General features: G+C 52.9%; 1 protein-coding gene and 1 non-coding gene across 7 annotated transcripts in view; both read right to left on the bottom strand.

The window, feature by feature from the left end:
• Positions 1-388: 388 nt before the first annotated feature.
• TRNAC-GCA lies at positions 389-461 on the bottom strand. The gene has a single exon. It is a non-coding gene; the product is annotated as a tRNA-Cys (tRNA).
• Positions 462-9,120: 8,659 nt separating this feature from the next.
• The window catches only part of ST3GAL1 (ST3 beta-galactoside alpha-2,3-sialyltransferase 1), an 89,607-nt gene continuing 83,308 nt past the window's right edge, over positions 9,121-15,419 (bottom strand). For all 6 annotated transcript variants that reach the window (XM_043879169.1, XM_043879170.1, XM_043879174.1 and 3 more), the window contains one exon: positions 9,121-13,509. In XM_043879169.1, coding sequence (XP_043735104.1) covers positions 13,336-13,509 — 174 coding nt within the window. In that variant the 3' untranslated portion in view covers positions 9,121-13,335. The remainder of the gene's footprint in view (positions 13,510-15,419) is intronic.

The raw sequence follows: 15,419 nt of genomic DNA, 5'->3' as shown, positions 1-15,419 counted from the left end.
CAGCAGCCACAGGCAGAGCGTCGGGGCTCCCGCTGCTTTCTCTTTTTGGAGGACTCCTATTATACCCTCAGCACCCAGCTGGGTGTGACCGTCTTCTCATTTTGGAGCTGCCCCAGTCCAGCTGCACCCCTCAAGCTCAGTCTGGTCAGTCTGGTGAAAATTAACCTTCTGGAAGCCCCAGGTGCTCCCTGAACTGGGCTGGCCCTTCTGTGATGCATCAGCCCACCAGGTTCACCTTTAACATGCCTGAGTGAGTGAGTGAGTGAAGTCGCTCAGTCATGTCTGACTCTTTGCAACCCCACGGGCTGTAGCCCACCAGGCTCCTCCGTCCGTGGAATTTTCCAGGCAAGAATACTGGAGTGGATTGCCATTTCCTTCTCCAGCGGATCTTCCTGACCCAGGGATTGAACCTGGGTCTCCCGCATTGCAGGCAGACGCTTTACCATCTAAGCCACCAGGAAAGCCTAACATGCCTACTTTAGAGCAAAACTGTGAATTCCCTGTCCCCACAGCTTTGGTGGGAGATGGAGCACATGTAAATCTCAGTAATGACTCATTTCATTCCCAGCATAAGTCATCTCCTGTTTGTCCTCTGTATACCCCACGGCCTCAGGTGTCTCGAGGGTGTTGGACAGCTATTTTGGGAGACACTGTGAGGAGCTTAGGGGTTCCAAGCACAGGCTCAGAGCCTGACCACCTGCTTTACATTCAGGCTCCACTGCTGAGGAGCTGCGTGCACCTGGGCAAGCTGGTTTACCTCTCAGAGGTTTTTATCTTTAAAACGTACATGCCAGGAAGGGTACCTGTCTCCTAGAACTGCAGAGCAGGTAAGTTACATCTTGCAGTCTGTGAACAGACTGGAGTTTGAGAGACACTTACTACTTGTTAAAGTAGTAAAGTAGTAAAGTTGTGTCCAACTCTTTGCAACCCCGTGGACAGTAGCCCGCCAGGCTGCTCCATCCATGGGATTTTCCAGGCAAGAATACTGGAGTGAGTTGCCATTTCCTTTTCCAGTGGATCTTCCCAGCCCAGGGATTGAACCCAGGTCTCCTGCATTGCAGGCAGACTCTTTACCATCTGAGCCACCCGCGGAAGTACCTAACACACGTTAGCTTTCCGTCTATTCTTTTAATTAATTAAGTAATATTTATTTTTGGGGGAACGGGGTCTGTTGCTGCTAGTGGGCTTTTTCTAGTTGCAGCAAGCGGGGGCTATCTTCGTTGTGGGGCGCTGACTCCCAGTCGCAGGGGCTTCTCTTGTTGCAGAGCACAAGCTCTAGGGAGTATGGGCTCAGTCGTTGCAGCACTTGGGCTCAGCTGCTCTGTGGCATATGGACTCTTCCCGGACCAGGGATCGAACCTGTGTCCCCTACATCCGCAGGTGGATTCTTAACCACTGGACCACCGGGGAAGTTCCTTTCATTCCATATAAATAGAATAAATTCCCAAAGGCCGACTTAGTCAATCAACACAAGTTTTAAGAGTGTACTATGTACCTGGTACTGTGCTAGCAGCCGGGAATTCTGAAGAGAAGAGACAGACTGTGTTCCTGGCCTCAGGGAACATCTGTTTGTGACTTTGGGAGAGTGGGGAATTGAGGCACCCTTCGGTGTAAAAGCTTGAGACACACAGATTTTGCCCAGGCCCCCCAGTATACAGATCCGGTAATGGGGACCCCGGAGCCAGTGTGTGGCCGCTACTGCCATGCTGTCTGCAAGAATGAAGAGGCCTGGCTTCACTGGCAAAACTCACCCTCTCTTCCCTGTCTGCTTTCCCGGGTACCCAAATTACTCTTAGCATCTCCCCAGAGTAGTTTTCTGGACTTGCTCCAGAAAGGAAGCTCCAGGAAGAGCTCCCTTCCCCCAGGAGACAGCAGCTCATGCCACCTCTGGGGTGTCTACACTGGGACGGACCATCTTGCACAGAAGGAGCCAGACAAAGGTGACAGGAACAGCCACCTGGACACACCAGGCTCCCAGTCTGCACAACAGCCCTCGCGATAACAGAAGGCATTGATGAAGACTGGGCTGGGCAGCCTTGATTCCACCACCCGCTGTCTCTGGGGCCCCTCCCTGCGCCCTGGGCTGACCTGTCTGCATTTCGCTGAGCCCACAGAAGGAAGCACCCCACCCAGGAATGCTCAAGACTCTGGGCCTCTCACCAGTCAGCCCCCTGATGTCTGTGACGTCGAGGAAGACATGGGTGGAGACACTGCTCCTCTGCTATCCCAGATGGTCTCCCACATTCCCAGCCTCCCCGGCAGTTCTGTTTGGACCACATGGATAGATCACGCTGGCTACTAGACTATGAGTGGAAGTGATGGGTGTGGAGTCCGAGTTAAGAACTAGTGAGTCATCTCCACCTCCTCGTCCCTTTGCCAGTGACCTTGAAGACCATGGATTGAAGTTGAGGTCAGCACAGTCACAAGATGAAGACGTTGGGGGAGCCTGAATGGATAGCCAAACCTACCAGCCTGTGACGCAGCAAGAAATAAACCTCTGCCTCTCTGCTCTAAGTCACGGGGATCTGTGAGTTTATTTGTTACTGCAGCACCAGCCTGTCACATCCTGACCGATGCAGTCAGGTCTGATCTTGAACCCTCTAATCCCTCATGGAGTTTGTGACCACAGGCAAGTAACTAACAGTCTCTGAGCCTCAAGTCTTCCCTGAACGTGGTAGCACTATCTCATCCGTGGGGGCTCTTGTGAGAACTGAATGAGAAAAAGCATAACGAATGCCTGGAACAGAGACAGGACTCAGAAAATGTGGGGCGCCTCTTTGCTTTCTGTATATTTTGTCTTATAGTACCCATTCTACAGATTGAGAAGCTGAGGTTCCAAAAAATCAGGTTTATCCCATACGTTACAAGGCTAATGAGTCACAGAAAGTGCAGGAGTCTTAAGCTAGTGAAATGCTGAGGTCCAGAGGTCCAGCAGGGCCATGGGGAGAGCTAGGCTGTGTGACAATGTGACATCATTTAAAGCTTTTTAGCCAGTCCACACTTGTTGGGGTTTTGACCTTTTCCAACTGCGTCCAGCCTTTTCCTCTTGACCCAATTCTCTTGGCCAAGTGACAGAGATCTCAATGTCCTTATCTGGAGGGTGTGGACTGGATAATTTTCAATGCCAAGTCTTTTTTTTTCTTTCCAGGCAAAGCTATATTGGGGCCACTACTGCAGCAGGGAGGGAAGCAAGAACAACAGTTTCCCTCGCTTGCCGGCTCGCTCCCTGGGGAGGGGCAAGCTGGTTCCTTACATGAGGTGAGGGCAGAGGTGTGTCCAGGGGTCAGGCTGGAGGGGTGGTTTGCCCCCCGCCCGCCCTTAGGTGGTGCTGTGTGTGGAGGGGGAGGCATGCATGGCACCTTGCTTTTGCTCCTGGCTCTTCAAAAGTGGCAACTGGGTTTTTTTTTTTAGTGTCCTTGTATCTTCTGTCCAGAATTTGTCCCAACTAATCAATGCCAAGTCGTTTGAAATCCTGACCTGGGTGTGTGTGTTTTCTCTTCGCTTTCAAACCCTGTGTTGACAATCTGGCTGAAGGCGATTCCACTGCGCCCTCTGGTGGCCAGTGTCTCTGTGTTCGGATCCGGCTCTTGACCAAGGTCACCGTGGAATGTGGGCAGCTCCCAGGTCAGGGCAAACCAGTCTGTTGGGGGAGCGCATCTCCAAAGTGCTTCATTTTGGAGCAGAGCAGACAGTTCCCTGTCCGCACACTCTTGTGGGGATCTCAGCACCTTGCTTTTGGAGTCCTGGCTCTCTCCCTGCTCCTTCGCGGGCAGGTGACTTTATCTCCTGGAATCTCAGTTTCCTTGTTAAATTGTCTTCTTCCAGAAACAGTGCCTCTTGGCAGGATTGCTGCTGGATTAAATGAGACTAACGTAGGCAAAGTCCTTACCCATGTTGACAACGTATGAAAGGGAATTATGATCATCGTTAAGAATCTCCAATGTTTCCTGGTGTCACTGTCGTCCTGGCATAAGACTGTGACCTTCCGATGTCAGGGAAACTGTCTTGCCCATCCCCAGCCCCCAGTGGCTCTTGGTACATAATTATCAAATGACATATATATATATAAAACATTGGGCTTCCCAGGTGATGCTGTTGGTAAAGAATCTGCCCACCAATGCAAGCGACATCAGCGATGTGGGTCCGATTCCTGAGCCAGGAAGATCCCCTGGAGGAGAGCATGGCAACCCACCCCAGTATTCTTGCCTGGAGAATCTCATGGACAGAGGAATCTGGAAGGCTATGGTCCATAGGGCCACAGAGTCCGTCATAATTGCGTGACTAACACACACATACCTAACATCAGGAATCACAGTTCCCACTTTAGAGAAAAGGTCCCTGTCTGATCCAGGTCTTTGGCACCCAGGACCTGTGGGTGCCTGTGATTCAGCCAAGGATCCACCTTGGAGGACTTACAAAGGAAAGGAATCTTGCAGCAGTCCACAAATCTATACCAACTCTAGCTCCCTGTTTTGGACAAAGTTTTGAGAAAGCCTGTCCAAATGTTTTAAAACTTGGAGGGGAAGGAGTTCTCAGAGCTGGTTGGTCCTTCCCACAAGAAGCTGAGCTTGCCCATTGTGGTGGGGCGGAAGGCACCCTCAGGGCACTCGACTGTCCGCAGTAATAGGTTATATGTAAGCACCGCTTCTCCGGGACTGGGAAAGGATGCTCTGAACTGATGGTTATCAGGACCCCCTGCTGTGGTCCTCCACTTGCCAGGGAGTGTGCCGGGTGTGTGGCACCCGGGCAGACCCCCAGCCCTGCACAGAAGCTGGCTTGTTCCCTGACTCGTGGGAAGTGCCTGGAGGCTCCTGAGGACGCTGCCATCACCCCAGCCTGTGGCTGCTCTCGTCCAGCTCCCAGCAGCAGCTTCCAGGGTGAGGACCACATCTCTGTTGGCTTCGTTGATGGTTCTGGACTTCACACACCCCTACTCCCCAAACTTGCCTTTGCTGCGGGTGCCACATGGCACCTTCTCCTTTTCCTGTCACTAGTACCCACCGTCCTGCTGCAGACTCTCCCCCATTCGTGGCAGACAGCAAATCGATGATGTGTGTTTCTTACCAATCTGCTCCCTTGGCTTGCAGGCTGCCGCCCAGATCCATGGCCTCCATGGTCCGGAGCCTGACAAGGCCCAGGTCTCTGATTCCAAGTGGCTGAGGTCTTAGTGCTTCAAGCCCACCTTTCTGTCCTGGGCTCTGGGCTTATGGAGAGATTGCTTAAGGAGCCAGTCAAAATCCCTTGCTTGCTGTACTTCCAGTCAAGCTGAACTGGAGAATGTGGCTTTGAATTGGAGCAAAACATGCAATTCCCTTATTTGTTTCATCCAGTTGAACTGACTTTCCCACCCCTGACTGCAGCATCCCGCCTGCAGCAGCCATGACAGCCTGTGTAGTGAGCCCTGTGTAGGTCTGGAGATGGGGAGAGGCTGAGCGGGGGATCAGCTCCCTCGGGTCCAGTGGGGATGTGGTTTTGCTGGGCTGCCTTCTTTCTAGGTCTCTTTTTTGTTGTTGGTGATATTCAGTCTCTAAGTTGTGTCTGACTCTTTGCAGCCCCATAAACTGTAGCCCACCAGTCTTCTCTGTCCATGGAATTCTCTGTCCAGGCAAGAATACTGGAGTGGGTCACCATTTCTTTCTCCAGAGTATCTTTCTGACCCAGGGATCGAACCCATGTGTCCTGCATTGGCAGGCAGGTTCTTTACCACTGAGACACCTTTGAAGGCATGTCTCTTTTTATAAGGGCACTAATCCCACTATGTGGCCCCACCCTCATGACCTGGAATGAACCCAATCACCTCCCAAAGGCTTTGTTTCTGAATCCCATCACATTGGGGTGAAGGCTTCAACATGTGGGTTTTGGGGAAGACAATTTAGGTCATAGCAGTGGGACTGGGATTGCATAGCCAGTCTCTGAATCCTTCCCTATGCCCACAAATAGAAGCGTGGCAAGGCGCCCAGTGTCTCTGAGAAGCAGGTTACCTGGAATTTGCTGATTCCAGTGAGGACCTGATGTTTCAGTTGAAGATGACCAAAGGGCTGTGACTCTGACATGCGGAAGGAACATCACTGTGTCCTCCAGGGCTCCAGAGTTTGGAGAGGCCCAGTGGTGGGTGTTAAAGGGAGGGGGTGAGAGGGGAAAACGCACCATCATCCTTGTCCCGTGGACGGATGCTGTTGAGGGAGGGCTGCCAGTGCCTGAGCCCCGGCGGTGTTTGGTGAGTGCTGAGTCAGTGAACAAAGCAGAAGGAGAGGCCGGCCCTTCCCCAGTGGACACAGAGGGACCCACGGACCAGGGCGGGGCTTTCTTCTCAAGCTTCCTGGACCTCACACGACCTCCTCACTTAGGAAGGGATAGACTTTGGTGACTTGACTTTAGTGAGTCCTGGTGTAAACAAAGCATCTTCCAAAGGCAACTGGAGGACGGGCCGCCAGAGGGCCAGGGACACCTTCGCTTGGCGAGTGACGGCAGACGGATGTGACGGGCACGTTCCAAGAAACCCACTCGCTCATGCGCAAGGACAGAGCAAAGCCTGAGGTGAATCCCTAAATACAGGGGGCCATGAACAGTGACAATGAATAAGGAAGAGAAAGAAAAAAGGAGGGGGATGTAGGAAACACTGATGCTCACACACTCTCTCCTGTCAATCCTTGTGTATGTGTGCAGATCTTTATGATAGAAAGTAAAAAGAAATTAGAAGCCCACCTTCTCTTTTGGTTGGCTTGTTTTTACCCACTTTCAAAATTTTTCATTGCTTTTTAAATGTTAAGACAACTTTTATGCAATTTTTAGAGGTTACTTTCCATTTACAGTTATTACAAGATAGTATCTGTATTCCTCATGTTGTGCAATACATCCCTGAGCCTGTCTTCACCCAGTAGTTTGCGCCTCCTACTTTTCCACCGCTATACAGCCCTCGCCCCACTCCCCTGCACATAGCCACTGGTTTGTTCCGTTTCTTTTTGTTATATTCCCTAGCTTGTTGTATTTTTTAGATTCCGCTGTGAGTGGTGCCATGCAGTATTTGGCTCTGTGTGACTTGTTTCGCCCAGCATCACACCCTCCAAGTACATCCATGTTGCTGCAAATGGGAAAATTTTGTTCTTCTTTTCTTATTCCGTTAACCCTTTGTGAAACAGGCAAGCGTGTGTTTGGAGCAGCCTGAAGGGTGTTGCTGGGTGTATTTTGTCCGTGGCCCCACAGCCAAATCCTGGGGGACTGGCGTTTGTGGGAAGGGTCAGCGGTGCAGAGCAAGCTGGCTTTGGCTTGTACCCAGCAGGTGCCTGAAGGGTCCCAAAGAAATGCCTTTGCATCCTCGGGGCCACCTGTGGAGGATCCTGGCTGATTCCATCCCCTGCTGGCAGCTCCCGCCTGGGTCAAGGGGGCGGGGAGCTCATCCGGTGGGGCTGACTTCGTGTGTCGCCACCTTGTGGCCGCCTGTCCACATTACAGCTCTACTGTGCTAGAAGGCTATCCTCTCCATTCCACAGGATGGATACTGTGGGCCTGTTAGTCGCTCAGTGGAGTCTGCCTCTTTGCGACCCTGTGGACTGTAGCTCTGCCAGACTCCTCTGTCCTTGGAATCCTCCAGGCAAGAATACTGGAGTGGGTAGCCATTCCCTTCTGCAGAGGTCTAATGTGACACCAACCAGGAACAAATCTAGGGGAAGGTGGGCCTCTGATGGAGGGTCAGTAATTTTTTCAGCCAACAATTGATAAGAGCAGGGCCCAGATGTGGTATAATTCATTTAACTCTCAATACATGTCTACAGCTTCCCGGGTGGCTTAGATGGTAAAGAATCTCTCTGCCATGCGGGAGACCTGGGTTCCATCCCTGGGTCTGGAAGATCCCTTGGAGAAGGGAATGGCAACCCACTCCAGTACTCTTGCCTGGAGAATCCCATGGACAGCAGACCCTGGCGGTCCATAGCCTGTAGGGTCACAAAGAGTCGGACATGACTGAGCGACTATCACTTTCACTTTCACTCACATGTTTACACGGGTGCGACTCCAACACTCCAACGTTGTTTGGTCTCTAAGTCTTGTCCGACTCTTTGTGACCCCATGGTCACATAGAGCCTGTAGCCTGCCAGGTTCCTCTGTCCATGGAATTTCCCAGCCAAGAATCTGGAGTGGGTGACCATTTCCTCCACCAGGGGATCTTCCTGATCCAGGGATCGAACCCAAGTTTCTTGTGTCTCCTGAATTGGCAGGCAGATTCTTTACCACTAGCACCACCTGGGAAGCCCCATCCCAACTTTGTTCATAAGGAAATACGCACAGAGAGGTTAAGCAACTGGCCCACGCTCACACAGCTAATGTAGGACCCCAGGCAGCCTGACTCTCGAGTGCCTGTGTTAATCTCTGCACCACCCTGCCTCCGAGAGCTGCCATCAGGTCACCACAAACTTGTCAAGAGCCTGGGAAGGTGTCACTGAAGAGAACAAGGAGCCCCAGATCTGGAGAGGGAAGGAAGTCTTGGCCTGAACCTCACCTCTGCCCTCAACTGCCTGCAGCCATTTGCCAGCCCTGCAGGGCTGTTGAGAAAGTCAAGACCACCCCTAGGGAGGAGGTGTGCAAACTGTAAAGTGCTATACCAACTGGGAAGTCATATTATTTACACCAACTTTCCATCATGTAGTCCTGTGATTGGATTGCTGGAATTACTCTAAAAACTGGGAGATTTGTGCCCACTCTGGATCATACTTGGACCCATACATGGATGTGCCCATCTCCTTGGGAAGGCGGGACACTAACTCTGCCCACATCAGGCTAATTTATTCAGCAAATGCTCAGTGCACTGAGCGGACATGTGTCCCCTCCAGCCTCCTAGGATGCATTTATCCTAGACCTCACACCCGCTCTGACGGCTCCTGCAGTGGTGCCCATTGGATACATGAGGTTCAGAGCTCGGGTGACTGGCGTTAGGCCCACAGCAGGGAGAAGGCACAGTTGCGTCTGAGGAGAGGTTAGCTTTCCGTGTCCTGAGCCTCTGGGTACCTGGTCAGGGTGGACACTAACCCCGGAGGTGTCTTTTAAGATTCAAAGCGTCTCTCGCGTGGAGACTTTGAGAGGCCACACCAAGAAACGGCCCTTACAGAAAAACGACAGACACACCTGAACGATAAAATAGCTCTCTTTTATTCATTTTGATTTGGATCATTGGAAATATTCAACAATAAATTAAAAATAAAAAATAGAGCAGAGGCTGTGGAAGGCAGACTCTTGCCAACTTCATTCAAAAAAAGCATCCAGATGAACACTCAGCTGCAAAACACGGGAGCCAGGCAAGGAGGGGTGGACGAAGAAAGCTGACTTTAAAACATCACCAACCAACCCACCAACAGGACTGCAAAGAGCGGAATAGTGCTCAGGGAACTTTGGCTTTGACACAAACTGGGTTAAGGGCTAGTGCGATGGTGTACCACGTCCATGCTACCGGGGCCCAGTGGGGGCTCCTGACACAGACCCAGATTAAAGCTGGTGTCTGGACCAGGATCTTGGGCGGGTGGGCGACAATGGCAGATCAGAAGCTGAGCAAAAAGGTCAAGTTCAATATAAGTACAGATCTCTGATGGGCTGGGAAACGGGATGATGGAAACGGGAGGCTGGAGGCAGGCTTGGAGGAAATGCATTGCTTTGGGTAAGGACAGACTGTGAGGTGCCACCTTGCCTGGCAGCTGCTCCTCACCCTCTTCTGTGCAGAGGTGTCCCGTACCCCCCACAGCCCCCCGGGGGGGGGTGCCTCCAAACACATTAGCCCAGACCCCACAAGAGGATGACCAGCCAATGGCCTGTGGCCAGCCCTGCCACAGACCAGATGTCCCTGATTCATGCAGTGACAGCCCCCGCCTCTTTGGAGGGGCCAGAACAGTTGCCGGTCCTGATGGCACGTGGCCGGAGTCCAGTCATCTCTGGCTTCCCTGCAGAAAGCACTTCCGACTACAACCACGTGAGGGAGGGCGAGCTGTTTTCAGTTTTCCACTTTTTCTTTGGGTTCAGGCTGCCTTGAAGAAAGGTTAAAGCAAACATCACAGTTCTCAGCATTCTCTGTGATTCTATTCCACCTTGGACCCAGAGGCCCAGTTTGCATCGAGGTAGGTTTGGCCTCTCGCTGGCCCTTCTGGCCACAGCCGAGCCTGGGGGGTCTCCTCTGAACCTGCTCCCCAACCCTACCCACCCTAGGAATCACCTGCCCACCCCTTGCTGCCTGGCTTCTTGCTTTTATGTCCTATTTCCTTAGATCTGGCTTCTCCCACTTAGCCCAGCCCAGGTGGTTTTCTAGACAATACCTGATGGAGCTGGGGTTTCCAAACGCATCCGCTCAAGAACTTTCTTCTCTACCCCAGATCACTACCCTCCCGCCCTCCTTTCTTCCCCTTCCCGTGGGTGAGGCCAGAGGCTCCAGGGGATATGGCTGCAGGCATAGGTTTTGCTCCAGCACCAGAGAGCGCTGGTTTCCCTGGGGAGCCAGAAGGCTGGGGTGTTGCTGACGTCTTTCTCCCTCATTAGCTTGGCCTGTTTAGCTTCAGGCTCAGCACTGACCGCAGCAGCAGGAATGCCTCTAACCCTTCCTGGGGCTAGTCTCCAAGGAGTTCTGTCTGTGAGATGGGCAGAGCCTGGGCTGGTACGCTGGGCCACAGGGAGAGCCTCCCCTTGTGGGTGCTTCTCATCCTCCGGCTGATGGCCAAACCCCCGTGGAAACACTATTGTCCAGGTCTCGGCCACCGCTAAGCCCGGGTATGGGCCTCCCTGGTTTAAGGCAATGGTGTGTTAATCCTGGCCACAGTGGCTGGCTGGATTTGCTTAGGTGGCCGTTGGTAAGTCCAGGAGACAGCCACAAAGCCATATCTGCCCCAGCTGTGGGAAAAACGTGATGATGCTATCTCCTCCACTGGAAGGAGGGCGTGAGAAGGCAGAGGTCACAGCTTGCCTCGGGCCCCATGGCAGCCTGAGAACAAAGCCAGGTGGTGAGAGGCCTGTAGTCAGAAACTCACACTGACTACGGAGGGGCTGGGGAAGCCCACCTCTAGGTGGTCTAATGGGGAGCCAATAACATCCTTTTTCAGCTCGAAATCTATTTCACAGCTGGTTCACTTGTGCGGTCACTTCCCTTCTCTGGCCTTGCTTTGCTCTCCTGCAGAAGGGGACCCGAGGGCTGCAAGGCATGTCACAGTGAACAGCCTGGTGGCCGGAGACACGGGACGGAGACCAGGCAGCCACGAGTCAGCCAACCCACACCCGCTGGCAGAGCTCCCCTCCTCAAGGACTGCCGTGACCTCTAGCCTCTGAGGATTTATGCTGGGAATCGTGACCTCACAGCAATTGACAAGCGTTTGTCAGTCAAGAGGGTCTTCGGTTTTGGAGGATTTTAATGCTGGAACAGTTTTTTTGTTTGCTTGCTTTTTTTTGCTTGTTTTTTAAAAGACTTTCTGGATTCTGAATCTTTGAGGACCAAAGAAAAACTGGACCCTCTCCCCAGGCAAACACTAAGGGGAAGAACCAGCAGGGTGTGTGACTTCTAGGGACACTTGCGAATGACCGATAGCCGCTGTGGACCCTCCCCGTTGGCAGAGGGAGACTCAGAGGCGGAGGGCAGGGCTTGCCAGAGGGCTGCAGGGTGCAGTGGGGTGGGACCCCTGGCCTCTGAGAGTAGCATCCTTCATCCTCCTCCAGGTCACGGTCACACCTTCTCAAGGCACCTGTGGCCCTTCAGGGAATGCCCTGGACAGCAAGAGATTTTTTTTTTATTAAATGTCAGTGCGTGCGTGCTAAGTCGCTTCAGTCGTGGCCGACTCTTTGCAACCCTATGGACTGTAGCCCTCCAGGCTCCTCTGTCCATGGGATTCTCTAGGCAAGAAGACTGGAGTGGGTTGCCATTTCCTCCTCCAGGGGAATCTTCCCAACCCAGGGATCAAACCCGCATCTCTTAGGTCACCTTCATTTGCAGGCAGGTTCTTTACCACAAGCGCTGCCTGGGACTTTGAGTCTATTTCCACCCAGCCCCAAGACAGTACCATTTGGTTTGGAGATTCTTAGCCCGAGACTGAATCTAAGCCCACAGTGAGGAAGAAGAAAGTGGGGCTGGAAGAGAAGGAGATACATAGCATCCGGTAAGCCTACCAACCCGACACCCCAGGGTCTGCCCACCAGCAAGCCCTCAAACCCTCAACAGCCCAGTACCCCACGTCTGAAGATTTCTACAAATCTGGCTTTGAGTGCCTACACCCCAGCTGCCTGCCAAAGCGAGCACACCCGAGTCACAAAGTGCAGATGATGTCAGTTGAATTTAAAAGACAAAACAATAAATAATCAGGAAGGCTGACGAGGAAGAAAGAGCAGCTGGGACGTGAAGGATGAGGTATGACTTCTCCCCTCTGATGGTCACGTTCCTAGGATGTCCTCACACAGGTGGCCAGGGGGGATCTGACCCTGGTGGCAACTGCTGGCTGGTGCCCCCCCACCCCCCGCTCCGCCGTGAAGCTCTGGAAGGTTTCAGGCACCAAATCCAATAGTCTATGAAATTAAGAATATATGGTCCATGGCTGAGGGGCCTCTGGATGGAGCCTAGTTCCAACTGAGCTTTCTTGCAGCTCAGACACTGGCTCCGGAAACTAGAACACTGTCCCCAGCTACAGACCAAGGGGAGCGCACTGCTGGGGTCCCCTTCCGCAAGTTGGGGCTTTTGCCACATTTCAGTCAAGGCATGCGTTTCTCCCCCCAGTACCAAGGCACGTGGAAGCACTTAGACCCGCGCTCAGCCCTCATGATAACCACAAAGGTCAATTACTAGAGGAGACGTCAGCTTGGGAAAAAGACATCTCCCGGGCATTTAGAGTCGCTGAAGACTTTCAGGGCGGGGACCCCTCCTGGCCATGGTTCAGTGATCTTTGGGCAGAAAGGGGAGGTGGGGTGGCTGTCCTGGAGGTCATCACCCAGAAACTTCCCAGCGAGAATCAGAGTGTTGGCCCCGGACCCCTCGGGGGCGTAGCCTCTGTGCTTCCCCCCGGGAGACCATTCTCTCCTCTAGAACATGGGAATCCTCAGATGGGATCTCTCCAGAGTCTCCCCGCCTCCCCCAGCCCGGAACAGCAGCGAGGAGGGCGTTCTCCCCTCCCGAGACTGGTTCTGAGACTTGCTCTGCAGCCGTGGCTGGGGTCGGCGACCTTGCTGAGTAGATGCTGCCAAATGTTGGGGTGCAAGAGGCTGCGAGGGGCACCTGGGCACACCCCTGAGGCTGGCCCTCGAAGTTCCTGGAGAAGAACGGCTCCGGTGGGAAGCCGGGGCTGGATGCAGAGTCACACGTGGTGCACCTGTCCTCAACCCTTCGCAGCGTCATCTCCCCTTGAAGATCCGGATTTTGTTGATGGATGCCAAGGTGGCCGTCACGTTGGACTCGAAGTCCCCATCATGTACCCCGGTCTTCCGAAAAGCCCCCGCCGACGGGTTGTTCTCCCAGTAGTGGTGCCAGTTGCCTTTGCTGTCCGCCCCGAAGCCGTACAAGTCCACCTGCCGAGGGCAGAGCAAAGGTGAGAACCGGTCAGCGGGGCCACAGCCTCCAGGAGCCTGGAACTCCCGGGAGCTTGGTGTAGCGAAGGCAAGTTGGGTAAAAGTCAAGTCCAAGGCCAGAAGGCATAATGAGAGCCTATTGCTTGTCTGTGCCTGCTGGGTCCACCTCTGGGGAGGTACAACCTCTTCTCCAAGGACTGAAGAGCAGAACTTCGAAGGCCAGCAGTCCACCCCAGGCCCCAGTTCTGCCGCCTGCTGGGATACCCTGTGAGTGCCAAACCACTCCTTTGAGCCTCACTTTCCTCATCTGGGAAATGGGGCCAAGAATGACGCCCATGGCGAGGTGGGTGTGATCCTCCAAGAAAAGGTACTGACCCTTTTCTTCCCCGAGGCTAATATTCATCTGGTCCAGGGGCCCTCACTGTCTGGTGGGGGGGGCGCAGGCTTCTTACATGCGACAAGCATTTACTGAGCCTTTATCTGTGTCGAGTGTTTATTAAACCCGTCAGAGTTCACGGGGATGCTGGAGAAATTAGGGATGAGGGAGTTAGGTCTCAGCCCTCAGAGCTTCTTATTTTTTTTTTTATCAATATATAAACATATCTTTATCAACATGCCCTTGCCAGGATGAGTACTGTTTTACTTAGACAAAAATATATATTTTTGGTCATATGATTCCAGGATATTTTCTCTTTCTCTAGCTTCTATGATCATATCACCATTTAGCAAATTTAAACTGGGGTAAAAGACAAAACGTGTGAGGAAGTTTTACTTGTACATTATGCAACTTAAATACTAACTTTTCTTTCCTCGAAACTCTCCATAAAAGTATTTTTAATTAATGTGCTTCTTGGAGAAACAAGTGTTAACACAAAATAATACATTTCATGATCAAATAAGGTAGGAAATTTAATAGATGGTTATTTGTTTGCTTTTGTTCTGCTCAGAGATCAGCAAACTTATCCTGTAAAGGGTCAAATGTTAAGTACTTTTCCACATCCTATCTTTTAGAAACACATCACAGTCCTGGCCATATTCAAAAGGAGGTGACGACAAAAAGGTGTGAGTAACAGTCCCCTTGAGCCGCTAACTTACGACAGCCAGCGACTGAGCCCACAAGAGGGGCTGACGCGGGGCTTCCCCCCGCCTCCCCGCACCGAGGAGGGCGAGGAGACGGGAGGGGGCAGAGAGCTTGTCCCACAAGGTGACCTTTGAACTGGGTCTTGGAAAATGAGTAGAAGATGACCAGGAAGGGTCTGACATGCTAAGTCACTTCAGTCATGTCTGACTCTTTGTGACCCTATGGATCCTAGCTCACCAGGCTTCTTTATCCATAGGACTCTCCAGGCAAGAATGCTGGAGTGGGTTGCCATGCCCTCCTCCAGGGAATCTTCCCAACCCAGGGATCGGAACCCACGTCTCTTACATCTCCTTCATTGGCAGGTGGGTTCTTTACCACTAGCATCACCTGGGAAGCCCAGGGGACTGGGGAAGAGGCTTTCAGGGAGAGGACATGTGGGATGCAGAGTCCGGGGGTCGGCCATGCGGGATGCAGCGTGGCAGACATAGCCCAGGGGTGGGGGCCCGCCGGACCAGGACACAGCTCTGTGCTGACTGCAGCCTTTTCAGGAAATGCCAGCACAGACACGGCCACCCAGGGCGGAGGGAAGGGCACTCTGAGGCAGAAGCCCACGGGCTCTGTGACCAGCAGACTGCAGGGGGCGTCAAGAGGCAGATACGGTTTCTGGTAGGGACACCCGGGTTTCTGGCTGAAGGATGGGGGGAGATGGCGGCAGAACACATGAGTTAGAGACAGTGGGTGGACTTTGCTACCCCCTCAACTCCTACCTGCGATTTCCAGCTATGAGCCTGCTGGGACAGGGGGCAAGGATGGACCGTAAGTGGTAAGA

The sequence above is a fragment of the Cervus elaphus genome, chromosome 21, assembly GCF_910594005.1.
Source record: "Cervus elaphus chromosome 21, mCerEla1.1, whole genome shotgun sequence".
In the NCBI taxonomy this organism is placed as follows: domain Eukaryota; kingdom Metazoa; phylum Chordata; class Mammalia; order Artiodactyla; family Cervidae; genus Cervus; species Cervus elaphus.
The sequence above is the reverse complement of the archived record's forward strand: the minus strand, read 5'-3'. Positions and strand labels throughout refer to the sequence as shown.